General features: G+C 33.7%; 1 protein-coding gene across 1 annotated transcript in view; it reads left to right on the top strand.

The window, feature by feature from the left end:
- Window positions 1-13,343, top strand: part of Smp_149910 (lar interacting protein (lip)-related protein) — a gene marked incomplete at its 5' end in the record, with an annotated part of 89,268 nt that overhangs the window by 63,296 nt on the left and 12,629 nt on the right. Inside the window, 5 exons of the mRNA XM_018796568.1 lie at window positions 4,235-4,518; window positions 7,009-7,437; window positions 8,406-9,127; window positions 9,260-9,436; window positions 12,233-12,531. Of these exons, the coding sequence (XP_018651697.1) occupies window positions 4,235-4,518; window positions 7,009-7,437; window positions 8,406-9,127; window positions 9,260-9,436; window positions 12,233-12,531 (1,911 nt within the window). The remainder of the gene's footprint in view (window positions 1-4,234; window positions 4,519-7,008; window positions 7,438-8,405; window positions 9,128-9,259; window positions 9,437-12,232; window positions 12,532-13,343) is intronic.

Here is a 13,343-nt window from a genome sequence, read left to right on the forward strand (position 1 = left end):
GCGACGTTAAAGTGGTCTTGAGAATGTCCACCTACTTACTAGGGTTAAATGAGGGTTTCAAACCTGTGTGAAGAATAAAGATTATGATTCAAAGTTGATGGTTAGGGTTAAGAATTAGATTTGAGGTTTTCATCACGAACTAACATCAGCTAAAATGCCAAAATGCTATGTAGCCAAACGGATGAATGAATTTCACGCCAAAATCCAGGACCTGTTATCCCATATCTGATCGGTTCGTCCATAAATTATAATCTCGCTGGGTTTAATTAATATTGTTTATATTGTAATGTAAAAATTTCAGGTTGATATTAGGTGCCTTTTTCAGTGAAAACGTCATAAAGCAATCTAAATAGTTTTTTTGATGTCTTAATGAGTATAGATGTGAGAAATGTGGTAGAGAACTGTTTGATAATAAGAAAAAACAATCTCAGTAGTTTTTTGTAGTAATCTGTTGGGTATTTTCAAATAAAATTCATAGTTTGTTCTCCTAAAAGATTGGATTAAACTTTTGTACCTATATCAGTATCGAAATGTATACTCTTGAGCTTTACACACAGAAACTGAACATATATTGTGCTTGAATAATAAATATTAAGGGAATTTTTATGACGGATGATTTTTAGCCAACAATATCATTCAGAATGCGTAAACCATTTCATTTAGATTTAGTTAGGTGGGTGTACTCGCATCTCAGTATTGATATTTAAACTAGGACTAGAGCCGAGAACAAAAATTGAGACTTTGATTTAGTCAAATAATGGATTAAAACTGTTGGCCTGAGCCATATCAACAGGTAAAGACTTCTTGGTTGAGGTCACAACGATACTCGTAATCAATGTTTGAATATATTCTGTAAGCTGACTTGAAATCAGTTGCAATAGTTTAGTCATATCCATTATCTGCCTTTTTTCCAGCTCATGTTAAGTATAATTCCTGAAATTTCGTTCTTTGGTTTCACTTTTTTCTTATGTAATCCATATCACATATTCAAATTTCTATTAAAATTGAAATAATGCTATCTTGTTTACTGCTTACGCTATACATTCTCTCTCTCATTATGATGCTAGACGAAGTGTGTCAATTTGAATTCATACGCATTCTTATCATGTCCTACCGTTGATGATGTGTGTTAGGTTTACAATTATTGATGACCTTCATTGCTCGTATATCCTGGGACCACCGGGTAAGTAATGCAGTTGTTAGGAAACGAGTACTAGGTAAGGATGGCAAATCGATTGATGAAGTAGTGAAACTTCATCAGTTGAGATGGCTGGGACACGTGTTACGTATGCCCAACCACCGACTGCCCCGACGTGCAATGCTTTATGGTGTAGGAGTAGGTTGGAAGAAAGCTAGGGGCGGTCAGACCGAAACGTGGCACAAATCTATGAAGTCACTGACAAGTGGACTGAGCCATGTTGGTAGGTGTAGACTACCTGGTTGGGATTCGCGAGATGATAGCAACCGATGGTTAGAGACCTTGAATGACATGGCTCAAAATCGTTTGCAATGGCGAAGGTGCATCCACTCTTTGTGTTCTACCAAATTCTAATTCTCTGAATTCATCATGTCTCTATCTTTTTTCTCTTTCCAAATTTATTTCACTGTATTATACTCCTTCAATAACATCTTCAAACCCTAATCTTTCGGATTACTGCTGAAACTCTTACTACTTCTACCACTATGGGATTTGAATCGACAACTTCATCTCTGTGCTGATTTGGTATGGCAGCTCGAACTGATGTACGTACGTACGAAGTTCTACGTTGTGACTGACTGACTGACTCATTCAGAGTAACTAGAATTCCACAAAATTATCCATTGTAATCGTAAAATTTATGATTATTTCTAATAATCATTATCATTAGTTACTACCGACAATATTATTCACTGTAATCACTGAGGAATTTTTATAGAAACGAATATATATATATATTTTACAAATATGGCCTAGTTGATTACATTTCAAATACTTAGGTTCTCCTTTGATCGAAATTTGACTAACTAAATTTAAAATTTTTCTTTAGAAATATTTTTTTCTGTACAAAGCTTCTCTTATCTTGATCAAGTTCACATGTTTTCGTTTATTGCGTGATTTATTCTACTTGGTCTTCCTTGACAATTTATCATATTTCTTTTTTCATTCTCCTCTCCTTTTTGCATTTCCTTTGTTCATTGTTTTTTATCTTTTGAAAATCTGAACCTATATCTTACCATTTTTACGAAAAGATTTATGTATGGCTAATAGTTTTTTATTGTATTACTGGTTTGTAGTTTATACTATGATAAACGGTACATATTCTCACATTTTTGGTCTTCTGTTACATACTCTTTTCTTTATGGGAACGAAGCTAGTCAGAGAGCTGGATAAAATTTATGATATATTACCTAGACTTTATTGATAACTATGTAGTCATAGAGTTCCATTCATGTAAGTAATATCCCTATAGATTAAATTCTGAAGTATTAGTCTTAAATAACTAAATATGAGGAAGTATGAAAAGTACCTGAATTACTCACTTGTTATAAATAATCTGTACTGTACCACTATCACTTATGATTTGAGCTGTTCCGTTGTTGATATCCAGCACTGAATGTTGGTCAGTATTCGTTGGCATATGCATAGCCTAGTTGTGTTGTTTTGTTATAGCTATTCGTCATATATGCCAACAAAAACTAATCAAAATTCATTTCTGATTACCAACAATGGAATAACTCAAACCCTTATTCATGATTACATAGACGTCATACCTGTTGAATAAGTTACTGGCTATTTGGACTCAGTAGGTCAGTAGATAACTCGTCAGCTTTTAGAGCTGAAGGTATGCATTTCGAGTTTTGATGCTGGGATTAACACTGTGAGTCAGTTATATCAAGTTGACATATCCCTAATAGAACAAAATATGCCTCCTGGATTCTACTGCAAGCCATAATCAATCTATTCTAGGTCGATGCTTTTCTGTTTTTGTTGATGATGGATTCCTATCGATCTATTCGTATACCTCCATCTATAAGTTAGGTATGGTTAAGGATTGCTGTCAATTATTTCCTTATCTATTATATATAAATCAAATGTAGTTTTATGTTACTATGTCTTAAAATCAGATCACATAAATTAATTGGTTAAATTTGACTGAGACTGAAATGAGAATTAGCGAGTGAAACTAAATATCATCTAACGACTAAATATTCTTATGCCTAGTTTGATTTTCTAACGGTTTAATCGGGAATCGATGTATATTTTCGGCTACATTACGAAATAAAAACAGGAAATTTCTAGTTCAGCGAAGGAGAGTTCATGCTCAAATCTATACAATCGCTATTGTGAAATTTTTTACGCAATGATAATCAATAGTATGTTTGTTAATAACATTTTACTGAACATAATACAAAAAAAAATCAAAAAACAAATGTTATTTTATGTTATTTGAAATGGTTTGGATAACACGATCGCGTTTGAAGCAAACAGTGCTGGGTTCGATTCCCGAAGTTAAACATCAACTCTGGAATTCAGGAACACCTAGCTGATCAGTCCAAAATAAGCTGAAACGCGCGATATGTGTCTCACTATTAGTCACATCCTATTTATTTTATGTTAAAATATTATTATTAAGAATTTGAAATTGTGGTTGCGAAATGTTTAAGTATTCATCAACAATATCATAGAACCTAAATAAATATTAGTAATTGTGTAAAAAGAGTTTTCTTTAAAATATTATGATTGCAATTAGATGTATTCAGGAGGTATGTAGTAATAAATTACTTTTCTTAGGTGTTAAAGGCCAATGGAGAAGGAAATGCGGAGAGTTAATGACTTTGGTAAACTAGAGTTTTATTACCGTAGTGGACAAAGGTTTTCGTAGACACAATCCTGGGTTTTCTGAAGAATTTAGCAATGCTTAAATGACAGTGCTTATCTGCACTAGTCTTCCTCGTGGATATGTTTTATTTATACATTGTGAAATACATAACTCTGAATATCGAAATAATCTCTCGAAATCTCTATGAGTTTCAACCATTAATTTGTTAATATTTCTTTTTTTGATCTCTTTCATTACTGGACAAAATGTACTAAAGAAATTTTTAAATGTTTGTGTATTTTATTAGCATAATCAACTAGTTATGAATTTAATGTCTTTTGCTTTGTTTATTTCAGTCTTAAAATTACCAGTAAATAAGAACCATTAATTCAGCTTATTTCTTCTCTCTTTTGTTTTATTTTATTCTAAACCAGGTTAACAATGGTGGCTTAATTACATCGGATGATTTATTACAAAATAATGTAATCAATCAACCACTTCGACCTGCATCACAATTAAATTATCACTTACCTGTTGCTACTCCAACTGGCGCTGGTGCACCTCCACCACCACCTATTAATCCAAATACAGTGAACAACATACCACCCCCTTCAACAATACCAGCACAAGATTTAATGAATAGTACTAATATGTACTTTAGAAATAATTATCGTACTAATCTACCAACTTGTACTACCGGTATTGGCTATCCACCTGGGTATGTGATTCATATGTTAATGTTGTTGGGTTTTATTAATTCTTCAGTATTTTGTAAATTTTTTTAAAAAAAACATGCCGTTTTATTATTCCACCAAAATCAGTATTGTCTACTTTTAGTGACAGTTTTTTATTCACTTGTTTAGTAAACTAGTGTATGTTATTCTCCCATAATTCTGTGATCAATATCAGTATGTATGTCGTGCGTTAAAGATATTGTGGTTTAGTGATTAAAGCACACCACTTTCAACCACCGGAGTCAGACAAGGCTGTCTACTCTCCCCCTTCCTCTTTCTTCTGGTGATTGACTGGATTATGAAGACTTTGACATCTGAGGGGAAGCACGGAATACAATGGACATCTCAGAACCAATTAGAAGATTTGGACTTCGCAGATGACCTAGCCCTTCTATCCTATACACATCAACAAGTGCAAATGATGACAACCAGTATAGCAGCAGCGTCTGCATCAATGGGCCTCAATATACACAAGGAAAAAGCGAGATCCTCGAATACAACGCAGGGAACGCCGAGTCAATCGCACTTGATGGAGAAACTTTGGAAGCTGTGGAAACATTCAAGTACCTGGGAAGCATCATTGATGAACAAGGAGGATCTGACGCAGACGTAAAGGCGAGGATTGACAAAGCAAGGACCGTATTCCTACAATTGAAGAACATAAGGAACTCAAAACAACTGCCAACGAATATCAAAGTGAGAATCTTCAATACGAACGTCAAGACAGTCCTACTGTATGGAGCTGAGACGTGGAGAACTACTACAACCATCGTCAAGAAGGTACAAGTATTTATAAACAGTTATTTACGCCAAATACTCAACATTCATTGGCCGGATACTATCAGCAACAGTGTTTTATGGGAGAGGACAAACCAGCTTCCAGCTGAAGAGGAAATTAGGTAAGACGTTGGAAGTGGATAGGATACACATTGAGGAAACCACCAAACTGCATCACGAGGCAAGCCCTAACTTGGAATCCGGAAGGGAAGTGGAAAAGAGGAAGGCCAAAGAACACATTACTCCGGGAAATAGAAGCGCATATAGAAAGGATGAATAACAATTGGTGACAACTGGAAAGGATTTCCCAGGACAGAGTTGGATGGAGAATGCTGGTGTGCGGCATATGCTCCTCAACGAGGGGTAACAGGCGTAGGTGAAAGTAAAAGTAAATAGCAAGTCGATCGATGAGGTCGTAAATCTTCATCGCTTGAGTTGTTTGGGATGTGTGTGACGAGAATCCGACTACCGCCTACCTCGACTTGTAATGTTTTTCTGGTTTAGAAGTTAGTAGTAAGAAATCTAGCGAAGGCCAAATCAAGACATAGAGTCAGTCTATGAGGTCATTAACTATTGGTCTGAACCATATAGGCAGGTGCGAACTACCTGATTGGGATCGACATAATTACCGTAACTGAACGATCAAAGACATTGTATGGCATGTCTCATAATCGGTCATTGTGACACAAGTGCATCTATTATTTATTTTCCTTCAAATCTTGAGCTTTAAAAATTATATTCTACTTTTTATTCCGTAACTTCATGATTTTCTCTCGAATAATATTTTCCATGCTCTGTGTTTTCTACTACCATTGATAATGTTACTACTTCTACTAATCTGGTCCTTGTCTTAATAATTTCATTTTACTGTACTAATATGGTATGATAACTTGAGCCATTGCAATTGTAATCTAAATTCTACATTGCTTATAACTGGATTGACTAAGATCTATCTATACTTGGTTATTGAATTTGGAGAAGTAGTTCTAATGAACATGAATCCACCTTCCATGGATTCATTATACACGATCATAAAGAATAAAGTTTATGATTAAATTACAGTGAAAAGTTCATTTGAATTAACAGTTTACAAATCACTGATCCAGATTTTTATTTTAAATTATAATTTGTTTCAAGTAATATCTACTTATATTTTTTGGTAATCTTAAATCAATATATATAACTTTAATTCACTTAGTATTGTTTGTTTGAATCTTCCCATCGATGTTTAGGACTGCAACTGGTCAGTCTCTTATTGGCATATGTGCATACCTTGCATATTGCTTCTATACGCACAGTATGCATATATGCCAATAAGAGACTGACCAGTTGCAGTCCTAAACATCAATGGGAAGATTCAAACAAATAATACTAAGTGAATTTAAACTTCACCCCATTGCACCAACAAGTGGCTATCAGAACTCAGTGGCCGAGTGGATAACGCGATGGCGCTTGAAGCGAAAGGTACTGGGTTCGAGTTCCAGAGTGAACATTAACACTGAGCTGCAGGTACATCCAGTTAACAAGTCCCAAATAGGACTTGACGCGCGTCTTGGATCCCACTGATAGCCACTATCCATCTTTTTTATTAATTATTTATCTTATAAATGATTAAAGTTTTTGTGATAAATTGGTATTATTTTTTTTAAAAGAAAGTAATTTATTGCTTACTTTTTTAAAAAAAAAACAACAATTAGTTCTAATAGTGTGCTGAACGGAAAATGTGACAGTTCTTTGTCGAAATCAACTACACAAGTATCAGTAGCAGCAGTGGCTAAATCATTGGTTCTACCTGGATCTAAACAACAATTACCTAATTATCAAGAATCTAATTTACCTATTAATAATACATCATTAATACGTAAATTATCAGCTCCTATAGGACCACCTCCTATTCTATCAAATAATACTGCTACAATACATCTACGTAGAGGATATAGTTTAAATAAACCTAAAATGGATAATAATGTTAATGATGATGATAAACGTGTCAATCAAAAAGTAAATGATGGTGGTGTTGTTGAAGGTTGTGTCGTCATTAAAGAGACTGTTAGCGACGAAGATTTAAATCATTCAAATTTTCGACATTCTATAAATACACTCACTGATCATGTACCATCATCAAGGTAGATATAAATATCGATAGATAGATAATGAATGAGATTGCATTGTGTTGATTATTTTGCATGTAACATATAAATGTATATATTCTTTATGGATGTTTTTAAGAATCTTACATTTCTCTGTGAGGTTATAATCGTTTAATGTTACAATTACAGTAGGTTTTTTTCTAGTATTCTTAAATATGCATCATCTTTTAGTTTCCAAAGCTCTTAAGTTTATGTTTGCAAGATGAATGGGCTACAACTAATGGTGAACATCTTGACGAACAAATAATTTGGATATTGTGGTAAAGAAAAAAACAACGATTTCAGTCATTGTTTTGATTTTCCAAGTTTTGTGAGAAAAGATTCTTATACTTCTACTGTTATCATTGGTTGTACATACTTCAGTTGGTTAAAACTGTTGTCTGCATTTTAACTACGCATTACTTCCATTCATTTGTTTGTACATACGCATGTTAAGTAATTCGGTATGAAGTGTTTTTTAAGTGTACACCTTTTCAGTTTGATCAGTTGGATTATTCTGTTGTTGATACTTTGACTGGAAATTTGATCAGTCTTGGTTGGTATATGTGTACCCTCTGCAGACTGCTTGGATATAGCTACTGCGACCCAATTTAGAATAGAATGGATAGAATGTGGCTCTCAGTAGAATCTGGGACGCGCTTTTTGTACCTTCAAAGTCGATATTCATTAGGATGCAGGTCCACCTGGCTGACGAGTCCCAAGTAGGACGAAACGCGCATCCTGTATTTTACTGCAAGCAGCATTCCATTTATTCTATATAAACTTGTTCGCTTTATTGTTTTGTTTATTCTTCATGTGTACAAATCGAAGATATAACAGTTGCATAATCAGATCGGCTAAGCTTCTTTAGTTGGAATCAGCATGCAATATAAAAATATAAGTAATTTTATTATGAAGAAAAAAACACCACCACACATAATGGTATTTTTCTTTCTTTTGCTTAGTTCTTTATCAGTTATGTCAGTAGATAGTCCTGAAGAAGAAGGCTCTTCAGCTGCTTCGGACTCGTTAGTTTCCAATCAGACAATCGAAGGTCAACCATCAGGTCAACAGCAACAACAACAAACAATACCACTTACATCAGCACAAAATATCCCATTAATGAATAAACAGTTTTATCAGCAACAATTACAGTTCAGACAGCAATCTATTTCGGATCAACCTATGACAACGTTAACTCAACAACCACTTTATCAACGAGATTATGAACAACAACAACAACAGCAGCAGATCCAACAATTACAGTTTACTCATTCAACAAGACCTCCCCATCTACAAATGAATTCTATGCCAATATATCATCATCAACAACCTATAGGATTGTATCAAAATTATCTACGGTCAATTGGACCTAGAAATCAATTGTACAACATTATTGATAGTCAACAACAACAACAAATCAATTCAGTATCTCGGTTAGATTCAACACAATCATTTTTTTCACCTACACCATCACCTACACCAAGTAAGAAGAAATCGCGTATGTTATCTGGTACATTTGGTCGATTATTTCGACGTAATCAATCAAGTAATATAACTGGTAATAGTGGTGTTGGTACTGTCAGTGGACCATTTGATGTGGCACAATATTCACAAAATTATTATTTTGTACCAAATCATATTAATCAGTCAATGCGAATATCAGCTTCACCACCAATACGTCTTGGTTCGCCAATGATACATACATCAATTACTAATAATACAAATACAAATAATAGTACTACTAACAATAATAATAGTAATAACAATAACATTCGATATTCTATGCAACAGCAACCTATGAGTCCACAACCGATAGCTGTCGGTTCAGGAGGACATCAATCACTATCATTACCACTACCACCACCGCCGCCTTCAGTACAGTATCACCCGTCAATGTCCAATCAAGCACAAATGACACAACAACAGCACCAACTCCTTATAGAACAACAACAGATGTATCAGTTTAGGCAACGACAACAAGGTTTGGAATATGGTATGAATATTTTTTGGTTTGTATTCTTCTTTTCCTTACTATTTATGCTAATGATGGTAGGATGTTATTGTACTATGAAAAATATAAATATTGTTTGAGATAATAAACTGATATCGAATCTAGTTGGTTAGGAATAGATAAATAGATACATGCAGGTAGGTAAGTAGTTAGGGATATTTTGAATAGAAATATATCTGCATTTGTACAAATATTTCATGTATTCTACATGACTTACCTTTGTTTCCAACTAGCTCCATATAATAATCCGTATTCTAGAAACAAAGTAATATTAAGCAGTGAGTATTACCATTGAATCACCATTCTTTTCATAATTTTATTTGTGATTTAAAACATGTGATAATAATCATAGAGCATGTTAATGTAAATTTCACCATCCTTTCTCAGTAATTAGTCACCCTTCCATGGTATGGGCAACCGGAAAGTGATTTTTCACCTTCGTACCTCTAACAGCACTCAAGACCCAGTAATAAATGCAAGCAAATCATTTACCTATGAACGTATATTTTCACATTCGATGGATAAAAGTTAACTATCTAAAAAATGGCTAACACAAAGTCGTATAAACTTTAGGTTTATTAGTTAGTTAGATCTTATTTTCTTAATGACAGTCGCAATATTATCGACTATTATATGCCTTGTTCTCGAAATATAATTTTTAGGCTGTAAATTAAATTTGGAACAAACATATAAGGAATACTAATTTTATTATGTTACTGAGTTTATTCGCATTAGTTCTTTTATGTACAGTAGTAACTAAATTTCTAAGTGTCCAGTGTTTAATTATCGACATAATTTTCTAGACATTAGATAAATATCAATAAAACCAACCTTTTCTTGGATAAATTGATGCTTCATTAGGATTTAAATCTGTGTGCAATCGTACTCATATAATTTTAGGCACCTTACAATGCTTTCTATTAGTTTGTCTTGTCGCTTCCCTTTAACGGAGTGTAGATCGGGTTGAATCATGTTCAGTGTGGGACTGTGTTGGGGCACTCTGATTGGCTATTCGTTAACCAATCAGCTCTAGCAGATGCTTGGACAAGACTCTAGAGTCTTCTCGTATAAAAATTATGAATATACCAACGTTTTTCTAATTGTGATTCGCATTTCAATCCAACCTTGTTATGCGGAATATAATTACGTTCCTGTTCAATAGTGTTCTGGTTTGCGGACTTGTCGAGTGAAGTAGTGTCCAAGATTACTAAGCAATAAGAGTAGCTAGAACCCAATAAGGGAGTTTGTCTAACTATCTCGAAAGGTATTTCAAAGATAGAAGAGGCACTTGAAAAAGTTGACAATTGCTCATTTTGGACATTAAATGACGTTTGTGCTTATTTTAAAATTGATTTAATTTATGAAACCGCATGTTGAATTCTAAATCTCTAAAGTGGAAATACTCTGAATACAGAAACATGATGATAACAAGTTCTGTTTTAACAAAACCCATGGGTGGTTATTTCTGAAATGTTGCAAACTCTTCTTAAAGAATTCGTCAAATGTTTCTTACTATACAATGTTACTTGTTCTTTTTTGAGATTGAAGATCGTAAAGATTATTCATTATCTTATCTGGGTTGTACAAATTTATATAAATGAATGTATTTAGATAATTTTCTTTATATAAGGGGCTTTCAATAATTTAGAAAATAATCCATGTCATTGTTTCATACTATCTGAATAATTTTTAAATAAACTAGGGAGAATTAAATGCAGTCACAAGTTGTTAATTTAGTTATTTGGAAGTTAATAGAGCTTGAAATCATGAGAAACTTTTCACGTTCGACTATTTAGGAAATAATTGTGATAAGCTGTTGGCCGTTTATTAGATGACATTTTTGAATCAAACCCTTTATTGAATTCATGAACTTACCATGAAGCTAGGTGACTCATGTTCGAACCTTACAGGGAACATCAATTCCTTCAAAATTGTGGGTATACCTTATTGGTGAGGGCAAACTGAAACGGAAGCTGACTGCAGTGTTTTCTCCTGAATATCTGTGACTACCTAACACTTACTTCCTATCTTGTATTAAGTAACTGAAAACAACACGCGTAAATTTTAAAGACCTGAGCTTTATGATAGGTCTGTTAATTGAACGCTCGATCCGATTTCCTAGCCGCTTTTAATAACCCCAGACCAAATCCTACAAGACAGCTTGAACACAAGAGAAAAGGCATGAGATGCAAAAGTCAAAGGCCGGTGATTAAGATTTAAAGATTTATCAGACCCTCAAAATAAATCAAAAATGGCTTAAAAATGCACCACTTTATTTGCAGTCAGATTTGGTATATATTCAGTTAAGTTATATTGAACAATAATGATTCAACGACTTACAGTGTGCACACATATTTACCATACTCATACAATTCTGCATCTATAACTAACAGGTATAACTAATTAACTAAGCTATAAAATTACTCCTTCTTAAGACGTGAATATATGTTACATACGAATGGCAAAAATCAATTTCTTATGTCATTCGCACTCCTATCGATTATGCCATTGGTCGTCATATCACTTTTTGATACACCCTTACAAAATGTATGTGAAATCATATTTAACTGAGGTGACAATCATGAATACTGGTTCTAATATAAAAGGGTAGGTAGATCGTTTTCTTAAGCTTGTATCGATTCGAGTACATTGTTTATCGATTGTTATCTTGTGGTTTAAGTGTTCTGGAATAAAGTTAACATATCATCCATCCTAATATTTAACAAATACCTATTATTATGTATTATTCTTGTATTTTCCATTTTGCTTAAACACTAGATGATGGATGTAATGGACCAAATCTTATTACTGGAGGATCTATATCACCACTTTCGTCATCTACTGTGTCAGGAAGTCTTTCTGAATCAACTATTCCATCAAATAGTAGAATAATGAGTCCAAATCCTATGTCTTTGACTATGGGTAGTAGTGGTGGTCAACTGGCTAATACAACACTACCACCACAAGTCCCTGAAGAACGTCGACGTTGGAAAAAGGAGGAGTTATTAGAACAAGCTATGATGGCTAGATTACCATTTGCACAATGGAATGGCCCTACAGTAGTAGCATGGCTTGAGGTACAGTTAATGTCTGTTAGATATTCTCTTTTTTTGTTTCTTTGAAAACAAAGTCATATTTTATCAGTTTTCCAGTTGACTAGCTAAAACTTTTGTAATTGTTCACAGTATCCTTTGAATTAGAGTTAATATATTCTCATGTGTTTTTCTTTAAAACAAAGGAAAATAACTCAACAATTCTTATAGATTAATTTACTATTCGATTCAGTAAATATTTTCTTAGGATTAAATTGAACTGTACTACTGAATTACAGTATCAATCTGTACTAATTTCGCCTATAACATAAACACATCATCCATATTAGTTCAATTTTAATCTAAGACAAAGATATTTTCGATTGAATCATTATCATTATTTCTTTATAATTACTTTTTAAATAGAAATAACTGTACTACTATCAACCTGACTGTTTCATATTATTTAATACAAGAGACATTTGATGAGTATGAGTAAGTTACCACAACACTGAAGTACATAGATGAGAATATATATATTGGAACATGACTAATGCTTATCAGCCGAGATGGATGATGGATAACATTGGGATTCAGGACGCACGTTTTGTCCTATTTGGGACTTGTCAGCTAGACGTATCTGTATCCCAGAGTTGATGTTCACTCGGAGACTCGAACCCAATACTATTGGCTTCAAGTGCCATCACCTTATCCACTTAGCTATTGATTCCAGGTATCCATTGACTTGTGTAATGGGGTGAAGTTTAAGCCATTTTTGTATTGGTTGTTTGAATGTCAGTAAGGGATGGATCAATTAAAATCATAAACGTCAATATGGAGATTCAAATAACCAACAC

Source organism: Schistosoma mansoni, chromosome 4, assembly GCF_000237925.1.
Source record: "Schistosoma mansoni strain Puerto Rico chromosome 4, complete genome".
NCBI classification, from domain to species: domain Eukaryota; kingdom Metazoa; phylum Platyhelminthes; class Trematoda; order Strigeidida; family Schistosomatidae; genus Schistosoma; species Schistosoma mansoni.